The sequence below is a fragment of the Diceros bicornis genome, chromosome 25 (assembly GCF_020826845.1).
Source record: "Diceros bicornis minor isolate mBicDic1 chromosome 25, mDicBic1.mat.cur, whole genome shotgun sequence".
Classification (NCBI taxonomy): Eukaryota; Metazoa; Chordata; class Mammalia; order Perissodactyla; family Rhinocerotidae; genus Diceros; species Diceros bicornis.
This window is the reverse complement of record NC_080764.1, coordinates 5,017,495-5,042,255: the sequence shown is the minus strand read 5'-3', so window position 1 is coordinate 5,042,255 and position 24,761 is coordinate 5,017,495. Positions and strand designations below refer to the sequence as shown.

The window sequence follows — 24,761 nt, the reverse complement described above, 5'->3', positions numbered from 1 at the left end:
ACCAAGGCAGAAAATATAGAAAAGAGAAAAAACCAGGATGAGAACATAATACTATTAATATCTACCTCATAAGTTGTTTGAAGATTAAATAAATGGTATATACAGGTATGTACAAATAAACACTACATTACAATGATATTATTGTTGTTATTCCTAGAAAATGTCAGACCTATTTCTAGAGATACATTTCAGGGGCCAGCCTGGTGGCGCAAGCGGTTAAGTGAGCGTGCTCCGCTTCGGCGGCACGGGGTTTGCAGATTCGGATCCTGGGTGCGCACTGACGCATGGCTTGTCAAGCCATGCTGTGGTGGCGTCCCATATAAAGTAGAGGAAGGTGAGCACAGATGTTAGCTCAGGGCCAATCTTCCTCAGCAAAAAAGAGGAGGATTGGGATCAGATGTTAGCTCAGGGCTGATCTTCCTCACAAAAAAAAAAAAAAAATAGAGATATATTTCATTTTGAAATCCCAACCTCCAGCTTCTTCATCTGTACCCTGGAGCACACACCTACCCCTACAGTATTGTTGTGAGATGTAAAGGAGTCTAGCAAATGTAAAGTGCCTAGAAAAGTAATCAATAAACATTTTTTCCTCTAAATTCCAAATATTCATTTATAAATCAAATGTATATATAATTCAGAACCATTTCCCCATCACAATTCTTATTAGAAATGGTGGTCACATTTTCAGGATGGCCCAGAGAGTCCATAATATATGATAATTTGTTCTTATTGTTGAACGTGCCATAATAATTTTACAGCGAAATTCTCAGTCTTTAGAAAAGAAGGTCATGGGCATGAGAGGGAAAGACCAGATGCTTGGTGTATTATCATACTCACTTTCACCTTATTCAACCTGCCCATTACTATGAGGTAGACATAGCTATCCTCATTGTACAAATGAAGAAATCAAAGCCCGCAGAAGTTAAATAATTTAGTTACTTACCCAGATTACACAGGTCAGTGAGAGAACAAGACCGGCTGGGAGCCAGGTCTACCTTACTCTAAGGCAGAACACTACGATGCTATCTTGATGGTTATTTCCCATGTAGACATTAAGCTTCTCTCGGTCTATGTCCTTAATGTTTCTAAATGACTTTGCATTCACGTCTATTGATATATTCGTTTTTTTCCCTTTGTCTATCCTCCTCCTAACCCCACTGGACTAAAATACGTGTAAGAGACTACATCATCTGCCCATGCCTATCATTCTACAGATGCACAGAAAATGCTTACAGAATAGGTGAATGAAGGCACTGCCTATTTATATCTTAGACCATGAAAGAGCACCGAAATGATACTAAGCGGCACAACAGGTAATCAAAAAATTTTTTATTAATTGCTTATGTCTGATGAAAATCCACTTACATACTGAAAAGCAAATACAAAAAGGGAATAAAATTTCACTGAAGATAATTCTAAATCATTACTACACAAACCAAGGTACCTGAACTTCTTTGTGCCTCCTCTTTTCAAATGCCAGTCTTTCTTCATCAGCGTTCTGTTCCCACTGCAGTTTTTCCAGTTGTTGGGTCATTATTGCCACTTTCTTTCTTACTTGATCCTTAAGTTCTTTATATTGATCCAGCTGCATAAAAAGCATTTAAACATTGCTAACTCACTTAAAGTATGAGATGAAATTCTTTATATGATAGCCTTTACTAGCAGATAATTAATTTTATCAAAAGTACATTTTATATAAATTAGATCATAACTAGTTATCTTCTCCAGGTAAGATAATGTGAACATAAAATGAACATTTTATTTAAAACTGTTTAGATAGATCAATAAAGTATTCAAAACCAACTCTATAAGGTCTCTGTAAGAAATTCTTAAAAAAGAAAGGGGATTGAAACTCATTAATAGTACAAAAGCAAGAGGAGTTCAGAGAAAATTATTAGTTTTTCTATTTATATAGTCACAGTTATTTTAGTATATATATAGTCATGTAAGATTATCATAAAAATAATGAAATAGATAAGTGATAAAATTTAGTTGAGAGAATGAAAACTCTGAATTACAAATTTTTGGATATCTAGTATCAATTTATTACAATTAAATCTTATATATTAAAATGGATATTAATTCTTCACTTATAATTTTAAATCACCTTAAGTATCAATTTCCCTCCTGTCAATTAAGTGATCACATCTCTTCAAAGCCAAATATATCTGACTCTTAAGTTTTTATAATACTCATACTCACGAGAGAAAAAAATGATTACCTTAAAAACATAAGAATACAATTTAATTACGTAACTTTTATTGCAAAATGATACCATGTAATCTTGTTGAAATATTTTCTATGACTTTAATTAACTCATAAATGTTATAATGGCATCTATTCTTATAAAAGAAAAATAGCCTAGTCTAAAGATTAAATTTAGGTTCTGTATACAGGCTGAAAAATTTAAATCCCCATAGTTCAGATTCTGAGGACAATCTCTTAAAATATCAGAAAGAGAGGTTGTCCTTTAATTTTTTTCAAATTAAAAGGAGCAGCTGAAACAATGGAAACAAGACATTTCTCATATGTTGACTTTTTCACCTGACTGGCTTCTAGTTCAATGTCTCGCCCTTTACGTAAGATTTCTTCCTCAATCTGCTTTTCAAAATTTCTCCATGCACCATCCAAATCAACCAGCTCTGTCTCCAGGGCTTTTATGTCATCTTCCTGTTTAGAACATTGTTTTTCACTGTCCTGTATTGATTTCTTAGCCACATCTAATTTCTTGAGGTGGTGAGAAGTGTTTTCTTTGGCTTTAATGTACTGAGGCCTCTTCTGATTTAAAAGTGCTTCAAGAGACCTAAAAAGAAAAATAAAGTTTGCTTTAAAGGAAATTAAATTTTATAATATACAAAGGGAAAATGTTCTTTTGATCAAATCATACATTTAAAAATAAATTCTAAAAATTGACTTTCAGAGACTGTAAGCAGATCAGTGGTTGCCAGAGGTTGGGAGGGAGGATTGAATAGGTGAAGCACAGGGGAATTTTTTAAGAGTGGTAAACTACTCTGTATGATACTGTAATGGTGGACACATTACATCAGCATTTTTCAAAACCTACAGAACTTTACAGCACCAAGAATGAACCTCAATGTATGCAAATTTTAAAAAATCACTTAGGAGGCCAAGGGATCCTAAATGGAATATAAAATGTGACAAAAGAATCTAATTGTATTACAAATGTATGAAACAAGCTTACTGAAGGAGGTAGAGGGAAAAGGTGCTAACTTAAGTAACTTTGGAAATGAGTGGAGTCTGTAAACCTAAAAGAAAAAGGAATTGTACATAAGCATTGTATTCTAGTTGATAGAGTTACTTCCCATGAAGGTATGGGTTAACAATTCTGATACTGCCATATATGATTACTTGAATTGAACAGTTAAGCAAATGGATGGCAGACTGTGGAAGCCAGGTTTCTCACAGTTGGAATAGGAGGTTCTAGATAAGCAAGTGGAGGTCAACATCAACAGTGACCTCGCGTTGATATTATGATATATGAGATAGATGATATGTCATATAACATATATGCTACATTGACATCCCTGATATATTGTGATGAGAATGGCATTTTACCTCTTGTTAAAATGGTCTTGGTAATGGTCTTCCTCCCCAAAACTCAAAAACCCTGTCTAGTTATGAGAAAACTATCAGAGAAATCCCAACTGAGAGACATTCTACAAAAAACCTGACCAATACTCCTCAAAACTGTCAAGGTCATCAAAAACAAGAAAAGTGAGAAACTGTCACAGCCAAGAGAAACCTCTGGAGACAAGATGACTAAACGTAATATGGTATTCTGGATCAGAAAAAGTACATTAGGAAAATGTGAATAAAGTATGGACTTTAGTTAATAGTAACATATTCAATATTGGTTCATTAATTCCAACAAATGTATCATACTAATAATGTAAGATGGTATTACTAGGAGAAATTGAGTGTGAGGAATATGAGAACTCTTTGTACTATCTTTATAATTTTTCTGTGTATCTAAAAATATACAAAAGTAAAAAGTATACATAAAAGTAAAAAGTTTATTTAAAAAATCATTTTTCGGGGCCAGCCCAGTGGTGTAGTGGTTAGGTTTGCACTCTCCGCTTTGGTGGCCCAGGGTTTGCAGGTTCAGATGCTGTGGTGGCATCCCACATACAAAATAGAGGAAGACCGGAACAGAAGTTAGCTCAGGGCCAATCTTCCTCAAGCAAAAAGAGGAAGATTGGCAATAGATGTTAGCTCAGGGTCACTCTTCCTCACCAAAAAAAAAAAACCTTTCACAGTGTCACTTATATTTTTATTTTCTCTATCAATTTACATAAAATCCAACTGTTAATATCTATTTTTTAAAACTCACTTTAATTCTTTTTCTGTTTGTTGTAGTTGTCTAGTTAGCATTCCATGTTCCTTTTTCTTGGCTTTAACTATGTTTTCAAGATGAGAAAGAGACTCTTTTGTGACACTCAAATCCCTATTCACATGCTCTAACTCAGTGTTCAGAAAATGAATTTTCTTCTCATTATGATATAGTCGGAAAAGCTGCAGTTGTATCTTGTTTATTTTCAGTTCTTCAAGGAGACTCTGGTAACGTTCTGCCTATAAAACAGTACATGTCAACAACAGTTAAAAGGGAGTATATTTAAGTTGACCTTTCATAAACTTAGCTATAGTACCAACAAATGATCTCTGATGAATTTTTATTTATATCATTAAGAAACAGTATTGATGGGCCGGTCCCGTGGCTTAGCGGTTAAGTGCGCGCGCTCCGCTACTGGCGGCCCAGGTTCAGATCTCGGGCGCACACTGACGCACTGCTTCTCCAGCCATGCTGAGGCCGCATCCCACCTACAGCAACTAGAAGGATGTGCAACTATGACATACAACTATCTACTGGGGCTTTGGGGAAAAAAAAGGAGGAGGAATGGCAATAGATGTTAGCTCAGAGCCGGTCTTCCTCAGCGAAAAGAGGAGGATTAGCATGGATGTTAGCTCAGGGCTGATCTTCCTCACAAAAAAAAAAAAAAAGAAACAGTATTTATGCCCAAAGTAGCATTATTTGGAGAAGATTTCTAGATACACTTCTAAAATAAACCAGTAAACAATTTTATATTCATGCACTCAGTGGTACAGTGCTAAGAACAATGAAGTGGCACCCACTAACTTGGGTCACTGTCCCATTTCTGTCTTGATTTCATCAGTTTGGCAAGTCTATTAACATTTCTGATATCAGCTTCCTCATTTGTAAACTGAAGGAAGTTATATGACTTGTAAGGTCCCTAGAAACTTTAAATTCAATGACTCCAGGTAAAATTCCTGCTATAGGATGTAATTTTCCTACTAATAGAACTAATAGGACTATTAAAGTTCTAAATTATATGTGAAACGGAAGAATTTCCTTAGCATTTGTACTATTAATAAAGGAATAAAAGAATGGGCTGCCTTGAAAGGAGAGCTCCTAATCAATGAAGTATTCCAAGTTACAGGTAAACAGGCATCTGTCAGAACGTTGCAAAAAATAATTAGGGAGGCCGGCCCGGCGGCACAGCAGTTAAGTGCGTGCACTCCGCTTCAGCAGCCCAGGGTTGGCAGGTTCGCATCCCGGGCACGCACCGACGCACCGCTTGTCAAGCCATGCTGTGGCAGCGTCCCATATAAAGTAGAGGAAGATGGGCACGGATGTTAGCCCAGGGTCAATCTTCCTCAGCAAAAAGTGGAGGATTGGGATCAGATGTTAGCTCAGGGCTGATCTTCCCCACAAGAAAAAATAATAATTAGGAAGTTGAACTATTCTGTCATTATAATGTTTAAAGTTCTGCAATTCTACATTTCTGTAAGCTGTTTCAGTATATTATAAATACTACAGTCTGACTTTCACTGATGTCGCCACTGACAAAACCAAGGACATATACATGCATGTAAAAATATGAAGAAACAGAAACATCACTAATAAGGAACACATCCATCTTTCATTTATTTCTTCAAATATTTATTGATTACCTACTATGTGCTAGGCCCTGTTCTATGAGCAGGGAATATAGTGGAGAACAAGGTAGAAACAGTTCCCGCTCTTGTAAGCTTATAATCTACTTATATTAAGGGCGGGGGAGGGAAAGAAGAGGAGTCAGAGAGTAAACAGGCAAACAAATAATAAACAAGATAATTTCAAACAGGGGCCGGCCCCGTGGCGTAGCGGTTAAGTGCGCGCACTCCGCTGCTGGGGGCCCGGGTTCGGATCCCATGCACACACTGATGCACCGCTTGTCAGACCATGCTGTAGTGGCGTCCAACATAAAGTGGAGGAAGATAGGCACGGATGTTAGCTCAAGGCCAGTGTTCCTCAGCAAAACAAGGAGGACTGGCATGGATGTTAGCTCAGGGCTGATCTTCCTCACACAAAAAAAAAGAGATAATTTCATACAGCAATATATGCTACAAAGGAAACAAAATAGAGTAATGCTACAGGACCAGGGAGGGGGTGCTAATTTAGACTGGGGGCATGGACACCAACTGTCTGCCTGAGAGAAGGGCTTTTTTATGAAAACTTGAATGAGAGAGTATCAGCCAAGCAAAAATCTGGCATGCAGCTATCTAGGCAGAGAAAACAGCGAAAGCTCCAGACTAGAAGGGAGCGTCGTGTGTTCAATAAATAATAAAGGTCAATGTGGTGGGAGAGTAGAAGAAGTTAAGGCTTGAGAGATGAATAAGGGCCAGATCAGTAGGCTGGATAGGGAGATGAAATTCTCAGCCCAGTGGGAAGCACTGCATTGGAAGAGGTTTTATGTAAGAGAAAGAATTTGATTCGAATTTTAAAAAGATCATTCTAAATGCAAACAATTAACAACCACACACAAGGCACTATACTAGGCATTGTAAAGGGCACCAAGAAATACCAGAGAACGGCATTTGCAAAGCGTGACCATGGCCTCCTTAGGGTCCCCAAACCCCCTTTTGGGAGTCTCTGAGGTCAAAACTATTTCATAATAATACTAAGCCAATGGTGGGTAAAGCTGCTAGGCCTTAGCACAAATAAGATTTAATACAAAAGCAGATGTAAGAATTCATCTGTCTCCTATTAAGCCAGATATTAATGAGATTATAAAAATGTAAAACAGGGGGCTGGCCCGGCGGCATAGCGGTTAAGTTGTATGCTCTGCTTCGGCAGCCCAGGGTTCGCCGGTTCGGATCCTGGGCACGGACCTACTCACTGCTCATCAAGCTATGCTGAGGCGGCATCCCACACAGAGCAACTAGAAGGATGTACAAGTATGACATACAACTATCTACTGGGGCTTTGGGGAGAAAAAAGGAAAAAAGGAGGAAGATTGGCAATGGATGTTAGCTCAGGGCCAAGTTTCCTCAAAAAAAAAAAAAAGTAAAACAATGCCACCCTCCTAATTATATTTAGTTTTAGAAAATGCAGTTATTTTTCATAAAAATATGTTATTTATGTTAACATGTAATGAGTTTATTAATGGTATTTTTACATTGGTCATTAAAATATACTTAAACATTTCTCCGTTTTAATTTCAAATACAATAAATATTGGTAGATATAAACCACATGAACAGAAACTCTTTGGAGTCCTCAATAATTTTTAAGAGTATAAAGGAACAAGATTCAAAAGTTTGAGAGCCTCTGCCATATAAGATAGAAATCCTTCAAGCTTATTTTTAATTGGGAAAATCATTTTTTTTAGTTCAGGTGAAAAAAACCCTCAAACAATGGAAAATATATCAAAAAGTTTATCTTTAATAAATATGGGGCTTCATTTGTCTTATATTATTAAAAGACTCTTTCTAGTAATCCCAAGCCAATATCTAGCAATTCTAATAGAAAGTTTTTGTATCCAACACTTCATTGGTTACATCTTCATGACATCTTACCTCTTCTTTCTCTAATTTTGCCTGTTTTCGCTCTGCAGCCACATTTTTTTTCTTATTAAAATTAAACTGTGCATCCTCTTCGGCTTTCTGTAACTTTCTTTTCTTTTCCTCATATTCTCCTATAAGCTCTCCTGAAGTGCTGATTTTCTCAAAAAACTGGGTTCTTTCTTTGGGTTTTTTCATTGAAATCAACTCTACAGTTCCCTTTTAAAAACAGTAAAGCACACCAACATATAAAATATAGTGATGTATTTTCAAAATCATGAATCAAATAAACTACTACAGCCACTTACCTGAAAAACTAGACAGTTCTGTGCTTTGACTATAATACCTATCTTTTCCAACTCTGCTACGTAAGCAGAACGACTCACAGGATTATCACCAAAACGAAATTCTGAGCATGCCCCTAAAATAAAAGAATTAAGGCCGTTATAGGAAGTATAAATACTAGATATATACCAACAACTATTGAAAGTTTAACAAAATTATTGTTCTTATTGAAATGGCCAGCTATGCAATAACACACCTGTTAATAAATGCATTTAATCAGTCAACAAATACTGAGTGTCTGTCTACTATATGCCAAGGAATATTCTATAGCAGTGAACAAAACAGATGAAAGTCTGATCTCAAGGAGCTTATATTCTAGTAATGGAGACAGACAAAAATGAGACATGTAAATGGGATAAATATCATCTGAGAAAGTGTTAAGTGCTAAGGAGTAAAACAGAGCTGAGAAGGGGGTAGGAAAGTTTGTGTGTATGGAGAACAGGCATTGCAATTTTAAATAGGATGGTGCTAGGGTCTGAAAGTTTATGTTCCCCCTAAATTCATATGTTGAAATCCAAAGGTGATGGTATTAGTAGGTGATTAGGTCATGATGGTGAAGCCATCATGCATGGGATTAGTGCTCTTATAAAAGAGACCACCCACAGAGCTCCCTAGTCCCTTCTACCATGTGAGAATACAATGAGAAGTATGCAACGTGGAAGAGAGCCCTCATCTGACCATGCTGTCACCGTGATCTCGGACTTCCAGCTTCTAGAATTGTGAGTAATAAATTTCTATTGTTTATAAGCTACCCAGTCTGTGGTATTTTGTTAGCTTAAACAGACTAAGACAGACAGGCTAGGAAGAACAAGAAAACTGGAGGCATCACACTTCCTGATTTGAAAATATATTACAAAGCTACAGTAATCGAAACACCATGGTACTGGCATAAAAAAAGACATAGAGACCAATGGAACAGAATAGAGAGTCCAGAAAGAAATCCACACATCTATGGTCAACTGATCTTCAACAAAGCTGGGAAGAACCCATAACGGGGAAAAAGACAGTCTCTTCAATAAATAGTGTTGGGAAGATTGGATACCCACATGCAAAGAAGGAAAATGGACCGTTATCTCACACCATATACAAAAATAAACTAAAAATGTATTAAAGACTTAAATGTAAGACATGAAACTGTAAAACTACCAGAAGAAAACATAGGGAAAAAGTTTCTTGACACTGCTCTGGGCAATGATATTTTTGGATATGATACCAAAAGCACAGTTAACAAAAGCAAAAACTAGGCAAGTGGGATTGCATCAAACTAAAAAGCTTCTGCACAGCAAAGGAAACAATCAACAGAATGTAAAAGGCAACTTACAGAATGGGAGGAAATTTTTTCAAACCACATATCTGATAAGGTGTTAATATCCAAAATATATAAGGAACTCAATAGCAAAAAACCAAACAACCCAATTTAAAAATGGACAAAGGATCTGAATAGATATTTCTCAAAAGACGACATACAAATGGCCAACAGGTATATGAAAAAGTGCTCAATATCAGGAATCATCAGGGAAATACAAATCAAAACCACAATGAGATAATCACAACACTCCTGTTAGAATCAAAAAGACAAAAGGCAAGTATTGGGCCGGCCCCGTGGCTTAGCGGTTAAGTGTGCGCGCTCCGCTGCTGGCGGCCCGGGGTTCGGATCCCGGGCGCGCACCGACACACCGCTTCTCCGGCCATGCTGAGGCCGCGTCCCACATACAGCAACTAGAAGGATGTGCAGCCATGGCATACAACTATCTACTGGGGCTTTGGGGGAAAAAATAAATGAATAAATAAAATTATAAAAAAAAAAAAGGCAAGTATTGGTGAGGGTGTGAAGAAAAGGGCACCCTTGACATTGTTGGTGGGAATATAAATTGGTACAGCCATTATAGAGAACAGTATAAAGGTTCCTCAAGAAATTAAAAACAGAACGACCTTATGATCCAGAAATCCCTCTTTTGAGTATGTATCCAAAGAAAATGAAACCAGTATCTTGAAGAGAGATCTGCACTCCCATATTCATTGCAGCATTATTCACAATAGCTAAGATATGGAAACAACCTAAGTGTCTGTCGATGGATGAATGGATAAAGAAAACATGGGGATATCATTCAGTCTTAAAAAAGAAGGAAATTCTGCCAGTTGCGACATCATGGACGAACCTGGAGGACATTATGCTAAGTGAAATAAACCATACACAGAAAGACAAATACTGCATGATCTGACTTATATGTTGAATCTAAAATAGTGAAACTCATAGAAGCAGAGAGTAGAATGGTGGCTGCCAGGGGGAGGGAAAAATGGGGAGATGTTGGTCAAGGGGTACATAGTTTCAGCTATGCAAGATGAATAAGCTCTGGAGATCTAATGTACAGCAATGTGACTACAGTTAACAATACTGTATTGTATACTTCAAATTTGCTAAGAGGTTAGATCTTAAGTGTTCTCACCAAACATACATATACACGCAAGAAAATGGTAACCATTTGAGGTGATACATATGTTAATTAGCTTGATTGTGGCAATTATTTCACAATGTATATTAAAATATCAAGTTGTATACATTAAATATATACAATTTTTGTCAATTATAGCTCAATAAAGATGAGAAAAAAACAAATTTTGATGGTTTATTAAATAGAGTAGGCTAGGGAATCCTTACTGAGATGGAGATTTTTGAGTAAAAACCCAAAGAAAGCGAGAAAACTAACCGATAATGATATCTAGGTGATAGAGTGGTGAAATACTTAAATTACACACTAAGTTACAAGTACTGAATCTAATAACAAGTATTTCCAAAATTATCTATGATTGAATTTTGGGAAAGTTAATAAGAGTATTTATACATTAGAACATTAGACCCATGTTCTAGTGAACCAGAATGAAAACAGCAACAATAACAACAAAAAACAAAACCAAGAAACACCTATTTCATAGAGGCTCTATAAACGCCTAGCATAGAGAGAAAAAAAATATATAAACAACTCTCAATCTTGTTTATTCAGGGAACACAGGTATTTCATAAATAAATCACAAAATAACAAAATACAAATTCAAACATTTCACTCAAGTTGCTTTTTGGTGGTAGAAGAAACTTTCTGTACAAACCAAAAATACACATATAATTAGTTCATCACTAAGAAAATCAGATAAACGTACATAAAGAACCTCAAGAAGGACTTTTAGGACTTCTCTGTCTTTCAGGTAGCCTCCCTCCTTCATTTTAACCTAATAACCAAGTAGAAAAATGCTATTTGACAGTAGGGGAATTTGAACAAATATGTCTGCTTAAAGAAGAGTCCTAATGGAGAATCAAACAGGTTCTATTACTTGGTTCTGAGATTCGTTACCCAAGAGAAAAAAAAAGAATCTCTGGTTCACTATGCTAGTAGCATAATAAATCACACCTTTCAAAGAAAGAATAAATAGGTAATCCAACTTAACTCTTGAAAAAACAAATGACTCATAAGGAAACATCTACAAAAAAATTACCTCGAATAATCCTTGCAAATGTTTTCTCTTCTCCACTTTCCTCCACATACACAATTTTTACACTTGCAAAAGAAGAAACGGGTTTTCCAATATGTGCTCCATGAATAAGTTCTTGAATATTTTTCACTCTTAAATTAGCTATTTTCTCTCCCATTACAAAACTAAGTGCATCCATTACATTAGATTTTCCTGGGGAAGAAAAGAAAGAGAGAGAAAAAGGTTTTTCATTCTTAAAGATCAAAATCCTTGCCCAGAGCCAAAGAAACCAGGCCACCAATGAAAGTGAAATCCAGCCAACACACATGTCTAAATAGTACTGTCTTGTCTATACTCAAAATGCATGTGACCAAACAATTTTACGTAGATAACTGGTTTCTATGCAGCTATGGTAGATATTAAGTCCTCTACATTTAAGGATCTAAATACATGGATCTAAACCCCAGCTCACACCCATTATTAAATACTATACTATGACAAATCATTTAACTTCTCTGAATTTCATTTATCCCCATTTTATAAATATTAACCATCACACAAAAAAACGGCTAAATACATCCAAGATTTTCCCCAAAGGCTAGACTAAGGTTGCTAGAATACTTATGTTTGCTATGAGGTGGTGGTGCAGAAAAGTTATATAGCAGGTCTAAGCCTGCTATCTTTTGAAAGGCCTACCTACAAGGTTGCAGTGTCATTTTGGCTACTACCATCTCTATTACAATTTTTTTTCTTTTTCACATTCCTTCCCCCATCTCCACAAGCAATTTAAATTTCCAGTGCCAGAAGGGAGAAAAACGACATAAACAAAGAGAATACTGTCAGCCACTGGAAATATGGCTTAGTTTTAGAAGTTTATGGTATTTATAAAAAGAACTAGAATTGGCTAAAATCCTGCAAATTTATTTATCTAAGTCTCAGTTAACTAATAGGTATGAAACATGGCTTTTTTGGGTTAATTGATAATTCGCAGATTGAGAGCTATTGTAAGACAGCATGTATATAGGACAAAATGAACACTCGTTGAATCAAATTATTAAATCTGACAGTAACAGAATTAAACAGAAACCGTTTCTGGTCAATCCTTATTTAAAATCTGCCTAAAATAAACACTTCCCCACCCAAATTCATTCATTCCATTAACATTTATTGAACACCTATTATGTGCTGTCATAAGGACACATACAGTAAAAGAAAAAGATAGATAATATCCCTGCCTAATGAAGGTTATATTTTATTAAGAGAGTCAGACAATAAACAAAAAAGACAATTAATATTATAATAAGTATTATGACGAAATAAACTGGGTGATGAAATAGAGGGTAAGTGGGAGAGGTAACTTCAGATAGGATGGTCAGGAAACATTTATTAAGTGCCTACCTGCCAGCTAGTGTTAGCTTAACAACCATCTGTTGAAAAAAAGTGAATGAATGAATGAACCAAGTCTAGTTTAGTAATGGTCAGATTGGGGACCTCTGCTGTAAATAATTCAAAACCAACATCAGGAAAATAATGATTCTAGAAGAGTTATCTTTTAGGCTATCATCATTTGATGAAGATGAATCAAATATTCAAAGATATAAAAATTACACTATCACTCTCCCATCTGAAACCCTCAACATTTCAAGTCCCTTTTCGATCCAACTCTGCATCTCTTTCATTCCGCTCCTCCTTTACCATCTCTCTACCCATTCAAGTCCTCCTTACCTCAAGTGCCTCCTAGCTATACTCCTCAACTTTCACTCTCTTGTCTCCTCAAATTCATTCATTCATTCTACAAACATTTACTGAACACCTATTAATCAGGCTCTCTGCTAAGTACTGTAGCTAAAAAGACAAATAATATGTAGGATTTTCCCCCAAGGTACTTACAGTGGGGAATATGATCAATTTTTATCCATCCCCCTTTTGTGCCAGACACTTCACGTCTATTATTTTATTCAGTCTTTGCAACAATCCTATAAGGTAGGTATTTAATTTGCCAATTTCACAAATAAAGAAGCAGAGCCTCAAGGTCAAACAAATCATATGTTTTAGAGTTAGGTGTCTGATTCCAAAATCTACACTCTTCCCACTAAAAACAGGAAATTATAATCCACTACAATAAGTTCTAAGATAAAATTAACACAAAGAACTATAGAAGCACTTAAGAGAAGCACTAACTACTGGAGGCTCTGAGTAGGCTTTGCAGGAGATAATTCTGGGCTAAGTTTTAAAGGGTAATGAGAAGTTTGGGGAGGGAGGTGCTAAAGGTAAACACACCATTCTAGGAAAAGGGAATGCTTGGTCGTAGGTACAAAGGAGTGAGATTCCATTCCATTATGGTACCATTCCAACAAGAAATGGCAAGTAATAGGTGGAGCAGAGCTTACAAGGTTGGGAGTGGTAAGAGAGAAATTGAACTTTATGATGAAGATGATGTGAAGCCTCTGAAGGATTTTACGAATAGCAGTGACTTTTTCAGATATGTTTTATAAAGATCTCTCAGACAATAACCCACCAGAAAAATGGGCAAAGGACATGAAAAGGTAATTCAGAGAGAAAAGAAATACAAAAGGCCCTTAAACATGTGAAAAGACGCTTGAGCTCAGTCATAATAAGCGAAATGTAAATTAAAACTGTATTAGACTACCAATTCTCACCTACTAAACTGGCAAAAATCCAAAACTCTGAAAACACATTCTTTTGATGAGGCAGGAGGGAAACAGGCCCTCTCATACATTGCTGTTTGGAGTACAAAATGAAACCACTATGGAAAGGAAATTTGGCAATAGCTTACCAAATTATAACTCCATTTACCTTCTGCACCAGCAATTTCACTTCTAGGAATCTATCTCCCCAATACATGTGCACAACTACACAATGGCAAATACAGAATTACACAATCCATTATAGGTTGTTGCTAACAGAAAAAGATCCGAAACAACTCAAGTGTCCAAAAATTAAAGGACTACTTGAAATAACTACGTAACAGCCACACAATGGAGAATTACACAGCAGAAAGAGAACAGAAGAGGACGTGGTAAACGAAAAAAGAAAAGTGCATAACAGCATACGTAGGCAAAAACTAAACACAAACTTTTATTTAAAGAAAAAGTGAGGAGCTGGGAGTAACAGTACACACATATTTACTTGCATTTGCAAAAAGAAACACCTGAAGGATAATCAAGAAACTAATGGTTATATGTAGAAGGTGAAGAAGATCAGGACGTAGAAACGGAGTTGGACACCTTCCGTTTGCCTCTCCTGATCCATCTTCCACCCTGCTTTCTGCCCTATATCCACAGGCTCTCACGCCTTTTGGCTTCTAGTTGGATTTGGCCAATGGGGAACTCTGGCAGGAGGGAAGAAGGGAAAAGAGTGAGGTCAGGGTATTTATTCCCCGACTTCCTCCCTGGGAGGTGGCTTCTGACTGGCTGTGCCCTTGACAGGTCACTGCCCTTTCAAAGTTCCTTCTGGGTTCCTTCCTCTCTGGGCCTTGGGGTGCTGACAGCTCCATTGCTGCTAGCCTTGTGATTCCTCTATTCCTTGTGATTCCTCTATAGCTCTCCCACACCTTGGTAATTAAACCCTTTGTAAATAAATCTTCCTCAAATTGTCCTAATTTGAGAGTGCCACCTGTTTCCTGTTGGGACCCTGAATGACACAGGGAACAGGGGCAGAAGCAAGATTTCTCTGTGTATACCTTTCTATAGAATTTTGACCTTTGAAATATGCATATACATTACCAATTTTAAAAAAACTAAATTTAAAAAATCCCATAAATGAAAACAGTCAAAAACAAGTAAACCTAATTGAATATTAAATTGGTAACATAGCCATATTGAGAAATGATTTATTTCAAGGGACTTCAGATCACAGAATTCGGACTGTACATTCTTAGCGGGATGCATTCTAAGGACCAAAAAGAAGTACAAAAGAATTTAACATTTCCTTTAGTAACTTTATAATGTTATTGCTATTGGTAGTTTAAGACAGTTTTCTTTATATTGTAGGTTAAAGCAAATAATTATATTAGTGATGTTAGGAATTAAGATTTTCAGAGTAAGAAAAAATATTTACAATGACAAAAATCAAGGAACAGTGAAAACAGTTATGTTCAAACTGAATGGAAAATATCAACATGAACTCAATTTTTAAAAATTACTGTAATATGGGGCCGGCCCGGTGGCACAGCGGTTAAGTGCGCGCTCCACTGCGGTGGCCCGGGGTTCACAGGTTCGGATCCTGGGCACACACCAACGCACCGCTTGTTAGGCCGTGCTGTGGCGGCATCCCATATAAAGTGGAGGAAGATGGGCATGGATGTTAGCCCAGGGCCAGTCTTTCTCAGCAAAAAAGAGGAGGATTGGCATTGGATGTTAGCTCAGGGCTAGTCCTCCTCACACACAAAAAAATTACTGTAATATGAAAAGATGCTAAAAATCATATTAGTCATTAGGGAAATGCAAGTCAAAACCACAATGAGATACTACTTCACACTGACTAGGATGGCTAAAAGAAAAAAAAAAGAGACAATAACAATTGTTGATGAAGAAATAGAGAAATCTGAACCCTCATTTATTGCCAATGGGCCTGTAAAATGGTGCGGTCACTTTAGAAAACAGTTTGGCAGTTCCTCAAAATGTTAAACATAGAGTTATCATATGACCCAGCAATCCCACTCCTGGGTATATCTCCAAGAGAAATGAAAACACGTATACACAAAAACATGTACACAAAAGTCCACAGCAGCATTACTCAAAACTACCACAAAGTGGCAACAACCCAAAGATCCATCAACAGATGAATGAATAAACACAATGTGGTACATCTTTACAATGGAATATTATTTGGCAATAAAAAGGAATTAAGTAGTAATACATGCTACAACATAGACGAACCTACTATGCTAAGTGAAAGAAGCCAGACACAAAAGGCCACTTATTGCAATTTCATTTATATGAAATGCCCACAATAGGCAAATCCATAGAGGCAGAAAGTAGATTTTAGTGGTTGCCAGGACCTGGGGGAGGAGATAATAGGGAGTGATTGCTAATGGGTACAAGGTTTCCTTTGGGCGTAATGAAAATGGTCTGGAATTAGATAGTGATGATGGGTATACAACTCTAAATATACTAAGCACCACTGAATTGTATACTTTAAAAGGATGAATTTTATGGTATGTAAATTATATCTTAATAAAGCTGTAATAAAAAAAGAACAAATCTGAAAAAGCACTTCATGTATTTTCTAGTCCCTCCACTGAAATGGCCCAGAACCAGTTATCTGAATGTACTTCAGTAACTCTCGTTCCCGGATAGTGGTCTTTAATACCTCCCCTTCTCAAAGAAACCAGAAACCACTGGAGAACTGGCTAATTCCAAGTCTGAGGCAGGGAAAATTGAAGATGAGCCTGGGAACTGAGATGTTTTATGTCAGAAAGCAAGGAAGCTTTCAAATATTAATGAGGTCATGACCAAACGACACAGGAGGCAGCTTGAAGGGGCTCCCAACTGACTAAAGTTATGATAATCCGACCATCAAAAATAGTAAAGATTTTGGTGGGTTAAAACACCTTGCATCAACGAAAATCCATGAGTCTATAATGACACTAACAACAAAAAAAAAAAAGAAAAACTCATTTTCACCATTTATGCTATTAAAACTCTTTTCTTTGAAAATACTAATTAAAAGAAAAGGGGCAAGCATTTATCCTGTTTTTCTAGTGAACTGTATTTTAGGTTAATCAAACAGCCCCAGTTAATGAAGGAAAACTCTTTTTTTTCACAGGGGAATACCATCCAACAAAAGTAAAAAGCATGACAGAATTAGAAAAACTTAGTTTTGCAAACTTAATGAAATGCTGATTCAGGGAAGGTTATTAATTGGCATTAAAACCAGTTGGATAAATGGCTGACAGAGAACATTTGTATAATGCCAAAGTAACACCAGTAACACTACAACACTAGACTAGTTAGAAGGGGAAAAACTAATTGCACAATGGAGAGATCCCTGTCACCACCCTAATCCAGGGATCAATCTTAGCATCACCAGTGGTAAAACAACCAGATATTATGTGATGTAGTATAATGTGAAGTACTTAACATCACCTTTGATGGAGTCTAGCCAAAAATGTTTAATTTGAAACCATCAACTTTTTAGATATACCTTCCAGTTCACAAAAATAGAGGGAATAGAGGAACAAACTAAATGACATCACAGGGAAGCAATCACAAACATCTAAACATTCTGTACGAAAACTTTTCCAATCTTTTCAACAAGTTAGTGTTATAAATAAAAGAATTATGCTAAATTAATAGAGATTTATGTGGTTCTGGCTTGGAAAATGGTTTGGTCAAAGAACATTTTGGAGTCAACTGAGGAAACCTGAATTTGAGCTGTGCATCAGATGAAATGAACTAAAAAAGAAAGGTGAAAATAACTGTCTGAAAACAATGTTAGACAACATTATGTACTATATGATCTCATTTTCTTTAAAAAAAAAAGGTTTGCATAGAAAAAGATCTATATGTGGGCCCGGCCTGATGGCGCAAGCGGTTAAGTGCGCGCGCTCTGCGGCGGCCCAGGGTTCGCCGGTTTGGATCCCAGGCGCGCCCCGACACACCGCTTGTCAGGCCATGCTGTGGCGGCGTCCCATATAAAGTGGAGGAAGATGGGCACGGATGTTAGCCCAGAGCCAGTCTTCCTCAGCAAAAAGAGGAGGATTGGCAGATGTCAGCTCAGGGCCGATCTTCCTCACAAAAAAAAAAAAGAAAAGAAAAAGATCTATAAGGACACGCCATAAGGTATTACAATAGTACTCTGTGGACTGTGGGAGTATGTGTTTACTTTTCCACTTTCATTATTTTTTAATTTTTTACAATGCATATGCACTGCTTTTGTAATAATAAAATATTATTTTTAAAGAATTTAGCAGCCATCATGGATTTTCTAAAATGGTTTTTATTTTTTTTAATTTTTTTTAAGATTTTATTTATTTATTTATTTCCCCCCCAAAGCCCCAGTAGATAGTTGTATGTCATAGTTGCACATCCTTCTAGTTGCTGTATGTGGGACGCGGCCTCAGCATGGCCGGACAAGCGGTGCATCGGTGCGCGCCCGGGCCCCGAACCCCGGGCCGCCGGCAGCGGAGCGTGTGCACCCAACCGCTAAGCCATGGGGCCGGCCCCAAAATGGTTTTTAAAAATAACATTTTTTCCTGATTAGAACAGTAAACCATTCAATGTAGGGAATTTGGAAAATAAAGAAAAGTATTTTTTAAAAAATCACATCATCCAGAGAAAACTGTTGACAGAAATGGATACTGTATTTTGTCAAATGCCTTTTCCTCATCTATCAAGAAAATAAAATTGATCTTCTTTCTTGCAGGAACAAATGAAGATTACTGTGGTAGCAGTATGGCACATGGATTAAAGCAAGGTAAGACCAAAGGCTAGGAACTCAGCTAAAAGGTTACTACACTAATCCAAGGAAGAAATGATGAGTCTGAAATAAAGTGATAGCAGTGGGAGTAGAGAGAAGAGGATAAGGTTATTAAGGAGGCAGAACTGGCATTATTGGTAATGTACTGGCTGTGACAGGGAGAATTTATCGAGGATGAAGGAGAATTCATTAAGGTGGCAGCCATATGAAACCCTGGGAGAAAAGCATTCTAAGTCCAAGCAACGGCAAATGCTAAGACCCTGAAAGGGAAATGAGCTTGGGCTATGTAACGAAGGCAAAAAAAAGCAATTCCGACCCGAACATAGTAAATGTGGGAGAAGAGAAATATACAGGAGCCAGATTATAAAGGGCTTTGTGAATCATAGTACGAAATATGGATTTTATTCCAAGTGCAGGGGAAAGCCACTGGAGAGTTTTAAACTGAGGAGTGCTTTGATTTATAAATTTACTTTTTTTTTAACGCTCACTTTGGCTGCTCTGAGAATGGACTGCAGAGAGGCAAGAAAGGAAGCAGAGGGACCTGTTAGGAGGTTATAGCAATAGTCCAAATGAGAGTTCTAGCAGCTTCGACTTACGTTACAGCAGTGAAGAGTGGCAAGAAACAATTGGATGTGGGATGTATTTCACAGGTAGAGTCATTAGGATTTATAGATGATTGGATGAGGGAAGTGGGGTGCAGAAGGTAAAAGATGGAATCAAGAATTACTCTGGGTTTCCGGTCTGAATAAATGAGTAAATGGTGCCCCTTACTGAGCTGGTAAAGACCTAAGAAGGAACAGGTTTGTTGTTTGGTAGAGGTGGGGGAGAGGAAATTAACTACTCTTTCTGATTATACTGTTTTAGATGTCTACTAGAAACAGCAAACTAAATGCTGGATTTTATACGCTGGAAATATAATTTGGAAAGTCAGTAGCATAAAGATGATATCTGAAGCTATGGGACTGGACAAGATCATCTGGGGAAAGAACATAGGGAAGAGACAGAGGACACACTCCAGTGCCTAAGAGATCTCAGGCAAAGCAGCCAACAACTGAGGGGTAGCCGGTAAAGCAGGAGAAAACCCGGCTGGCGAAGAGTCAAGAAAGTCCAGAGAACAAAGTGTTTCAAGGAGGGAGAGATGAAATGTGATCTACCTTGCCACCTCAACAGCAAGGCCCTCCCTTGACCAACTTCTTTAAAAACACTGCCAGTGGGGGTGGGCCTAGTGGTGTAGTGGTTAAGTGCACACACTCCACTTCGGTGGCCCAAGGGTTCACAGGCCCGGATCCCGGGCGCCCACGGACGCACCGCTTGTCAAGTCATGCTGTGGCGGCGTCCCATATAAAGCAGAGGAAGATGGGCACGGATGTTAGCCCAGGGCCAGTCTTCCTCAGCAAAAAGAGGAGGATTGGCATCAGATGTTAGCTCAGGGCTGACCTTCCTCACAAAAAAAAAAAAAAAAACACTCCCAGCATTTCCTATGCCCCTCCCTTGTTTCTAGTTTTCTCCCTAAAACTTAACACTTTAGTATTCTATATACTTTTCATATTTAGTTTGTTGTCTGTCTCTCTGCATTTGCATGTAAGTTCTACACAGGCAGGGATTTTTATCTGTTATGTTCACTGATGAATCCCAAACAACCTAAAAAAGTGCATGGCACATAGTAGGCACTCAATTATTTTTAAATGAATGAAATATTGCTGAAATGTCAAACAGGATGAAGATAGGGAATTAACCAATGACTTTTATAAGATACAAGTCAATAGTGACCTAGAAAAGTGTCATTTCGGTGGAGTTTGGGAGAACTGAATCAAGAGGATTAAGAGAATGGAACTATAGACAACTGTTTCAAAGAGTTGCACTGTACTGATAAGAAAAATGGGGCAATACCCTGAGGAGACAGTGAGGTTCAAGAGATTTTCCCTTAAGCATTTTATTATAAAATCTTCAAACATACAAGAAAGTTTAAAGAATTTCATAGTAAACATCCATATATTTACCCCTAAATTCTAAAATTAACATTGTACTATACTTCCTTTTCATACAACTATCTATCCTTAATATCCTAAGAGTGTTAATAATGTATGTATGTATTTGTGCCAATGAAAATTATCCAATAAGGGAGAAAGATACAATTCAAAAGAGAAAGATGATAACTACAAAAGCAAAGAATTGAGGCGGGGACAGGATCCAAAGCACAAGTGGAGAGGAAGGCCTTAGACAGACTCAGGCACGCTTGTAGTTTCCTGCTTAAAATCCTTCAAAGTCTAACATTTTTTCCAGAAAGTTAAATACAAACTCTTCATCCTGGAAAGGACTTACCCAATAGGATTCCAATATTATATCCCACTGCTTCCCTACATATGCCTTATATTCTGGTCAATTTGAACTATATGGAAAAATATATAAAACTATGGAAACATACTCTTTGAGCCCAGCTCAAACGCCAAGTCCTCCATGAAACCTTTCCTAATCTTCACCTCTTCCTGTCCACACCTCTCCAAATCAGATGTATGTAATATTTTCCTTGTTTAAAGTTTCATAAAGTGTTATTTGGCCTTCTATTTCAATTGGTGTGTCCTTTTCTTATGCTCCTTACAGCTTCAGAGCAGGAGCTGTCCTATTCTGCACATCTTCTGCTCTTAACACTATATATATATGCAACAACTATTTTCTGAATCTGAGTGGAAAACATGAAGGTTAAGATTAAAAATGAAATTTTTGTGCTACCCACACACACACAAAAAATTAGATTTACTAAAAACAAACAAATAAGAACATGTCAAGTTTTGGCAGGTAGTGACAATAGGAAATTATTACAAAAAGTATGAACAACTAACTAAATTAAAGAAAAAGAGGAAACGAGCATAGCAGGAAATTATCAATTGGTTTAGCAAAGTCTATCTGAATGTGCCAGTAATTCTGCAAGATTAAAAGAGTGATGATCTACTAATAAGTAGATCAAGTGAATATAAATGGAGCATCATCCATTAAATTAGTCATGGATGAGCACCATATTGAGTTTTGGCCTTTATATAGCAAAAAGAATGTGAACAGCTTAGACAAAATTCAGTAATAAGTAAACCAGAAACTTGTTGTGGACAGACAGTACTGAAGGCAACCCTGAAATAACCCATGGCAGGCTTTATGTGGTCTCTAGGTTACCACTGATTCTCAAGAAGGGAGGTGAGCTTCCAGGGCACGTGGATCTAGGGAGGGGCAAGAGGAATTTGTAAAGGCATTTTCACAATAACCTTAAGATATGTTGTTAATCATAGTATGTATTTTTAAATTGAGAAAAGAAATAAGATTATTTTGAAACAAGTTTGGCACTAGTTTAAAAAAGTTCAAAACACCACTTTGACAGGATCTTGAATGGCAATGGGCACGCAGTTTAAGCTGACAAAGCTGAAGCCTGTGCAGATACTCATTCTAAGTATTGCACTGTTGGAGTCGCAAAATAGAATTGAGCCACCCTTCACATAATCACCAGTTGAAAGGTGAAAATCATCTGATGGTGGGCCCAGTAACTTCCTGATGAGTGGAGGTTAGTGAGGGTAAGAATGTAGGAGTGTTTATAGTAATATCTTTTCAATGTCTTTGATAACAGAATAAAGTGTGAATGAGAAAATATATTACACAGAAGAGGCAAGGAAATTTTCAAATATGGGAATATTTCTAAGTTCAGCTGTTCTTTCACAAATATTAAGTGCAAAAGAAAACATCAAACAGCAGCTATTTTTATAAGGCAACAGACATTTCACAACAGTTCTACAATCATACCCGATTTGGTGTGCCAGGAAAGCACATATTTAAGTGTCCTATTCATATCTGTCAAACTAATTTATTGAGGCAACAGTTATCTTTCAATTCAAATATGATTTCTGAGCTAAGAGAGAAAATCTGGGCTGAGACAGCCAAAAGGAAGATTGAGAGTTAGGAAGAATCTCAATGGAACTATCATTTTAGGCCCTGTCCCACCTCCCGGGGTCATTCTCCCTACATTTCCCATCACAGTGCAGTGGGCAGCCTGGCCAGGCCTGAACTCAAGTCCAGGCTCTGCCATGTACTGCACAACCTTGGAAAGTCATCTGGCCCCTCTGAACCTCCTGCCTCAACTATAAAATGGGGATAATACCTATCTGTGAGCGTTAAACAAAAATAGCTGTGCCAGGAACTTGGTAAAAGCTCAACAAACACTGTCATTATCACCATATTCCCGTGTAGAAGGTTCCTTGGATCCAAATGGTTGTTCAGGATCCTTGGAAGCCATCACTTCCTCCAGATCTCACTCCCACTTAACCTTTGGATGAGAAAGGGAAGGGGATGGAGAGAAGAGGCCACGAGGTCTGAGGGCGGGAGAAGAAACCACAGAGCAGGAGGAGCCAGGGCCAAGGCGAGGAGGGCCGCAGCCAGAACCTGGGGGTGGGGGTGCAGGAGGAGGGCCGGGCCCCGCCGGGGGTGTCGTCCGAAGGTTGGGCCCCCCCCCCCCCCGGGGTGTCGTCTGAGGGTCAGCCCCCACCCCGGGGTGTCATCTGAGGGTCGGGGACCCCCCCCCCCGTGGTGTCGTCTGAGGGTCAGGGGCCCCTCCGAGCAGAGTCTGAGGGTCGGGGCCCCCCAGAGTGTTGTCTGAGGTCGGGGGCCCCCCGGGGTGTCGTCTGAGGGTCAGGTCCCTGGAGCGGAGTCTGAGGGTCAGCCCCCACTCCACGGTGTCATCTGAGGGTCGGGACCCCCCCCCCCGTGGTGTCGTCTGAGGGTCGGGGCCCCCTGTGGTGTCGTCTGAGGGTCGGGGGGCCCCCCGTGGTGTCGTCTGAGGGCTGGGGGCCCCCTGTGGTGTCGTCTGAGGGCCGGGGCCCCCGGAGCAGAGTCTGAGGGTCGGGGCCCCCCAGGGTGTCGTCTGAGGGTCGGGGGGACCCCCATGGTGTCGTCTGAGGGCCGGGGGCCACCTGTGGTGTCATCTGAGGGTCCAGGCCCCAGGAGAGGAGTCTGAGGGTCGGGCCCCCCCCGTGGTGTCGTCTTAGGGTCAGGGGCCCCCCGGGGTGTCGTCTGAGGGTCGGGGGGCCCCTATGGTGTCGTCTGAGGGTCGGGGGCCCCCCGGGGTGTCGTCTTAGGGTCGGGGCCCCCCGGGTGTCGTCTGAGGGTCGGGGCCCCCCCGAGGTGTCCTCTGAGGGTCGGCACCGGAGCGGAGTCTGAGGGTCGGGCCCGCCCCCCCCAGGCTGTCGTCTGAGGGTCGCGGCACCCGGAGTCGAGTCTGAGGGTCGGCCGGGGCGGATGGCGGAGGGCGGAAGGTGGGCCGGGGAGCTGGGCGAGGCCGCGGGCAGCAGCCGCGGAGTCCAGGCCGCGTGGCCGGCCGCCCTCGCGTCCCCTCAGGAAAATGAGGCGCGGACGACTGGGGCGGCAGAGCCATTCTGGGTCCCATTACCAGAGCCGTTGGGGCCGATGATGCAGGTGAACTTCCTGAAGGGGCCGATAACCTGGGAGCCCCGCCACGACTTAAAGTTCTCCACGAGCAGCACCTCCAAACGGCCCATGGCTGCGCCCTCCGCGTCCTCACACGCCGGCGGGAAAAGCGCGGGAAGCACCTCTCGACGTCTCGCGAGAGGAAAGTGAGGCCGCGGCGAGCGCCGCGCCGTTCCTTAGCAACCG

General features: G+C 39.1%; 1 protein-coding gene across 2 annotated transcripts in view; it reads right to left on the bottom strand.

Annotated features, from left to right (window-relative positions):
* Positions 1 to 24,646, bottom strand: part of SMC1B (structural maintenance of chromosomes 1B) — a 73,002-nt gene extending 48,356 nt beyond the window's left edge. For both annotated transcript variants that reach the window (XM_058568151.1, XM_058568152.1), the window contains exons 1-7: positions 24,538 to 24,646; positions 11,697 to 11,885; positions 8,171 to 8,283; positions 7,878 to 8,081; positions 4,352 to 4,590; positions 2,545 to 2,803; positions 1,445 to 1,585 (exon numbers count right to left, since the gene is read on the bottom strand). In XM_058568151.1, coding sequence (XP_058424134.1) covers positions 1,445 to 1,585; positions 2,545 to 2,803; positions 4,352 to 4,590; positions 7,878 to 8,081; positions 8,171 to 8,283; positions 11,697 to 11,885; positions 24,538 to 24,646 — 1,254 coding nt within the window. The remainder of the gene's footprint in view (positions 1 to 1,444; positions 1,586 to 2,544; positions 2,804 to 4,351; positions 4,591 to 7,877; positions 8,082 to 8,170; positions 8,284 to 11,696; positions 11,886 to 24,537) is intronic.
* Between the last annotated feature and the right edge of the window lie 115 nt (positions 24,647 to 24,761).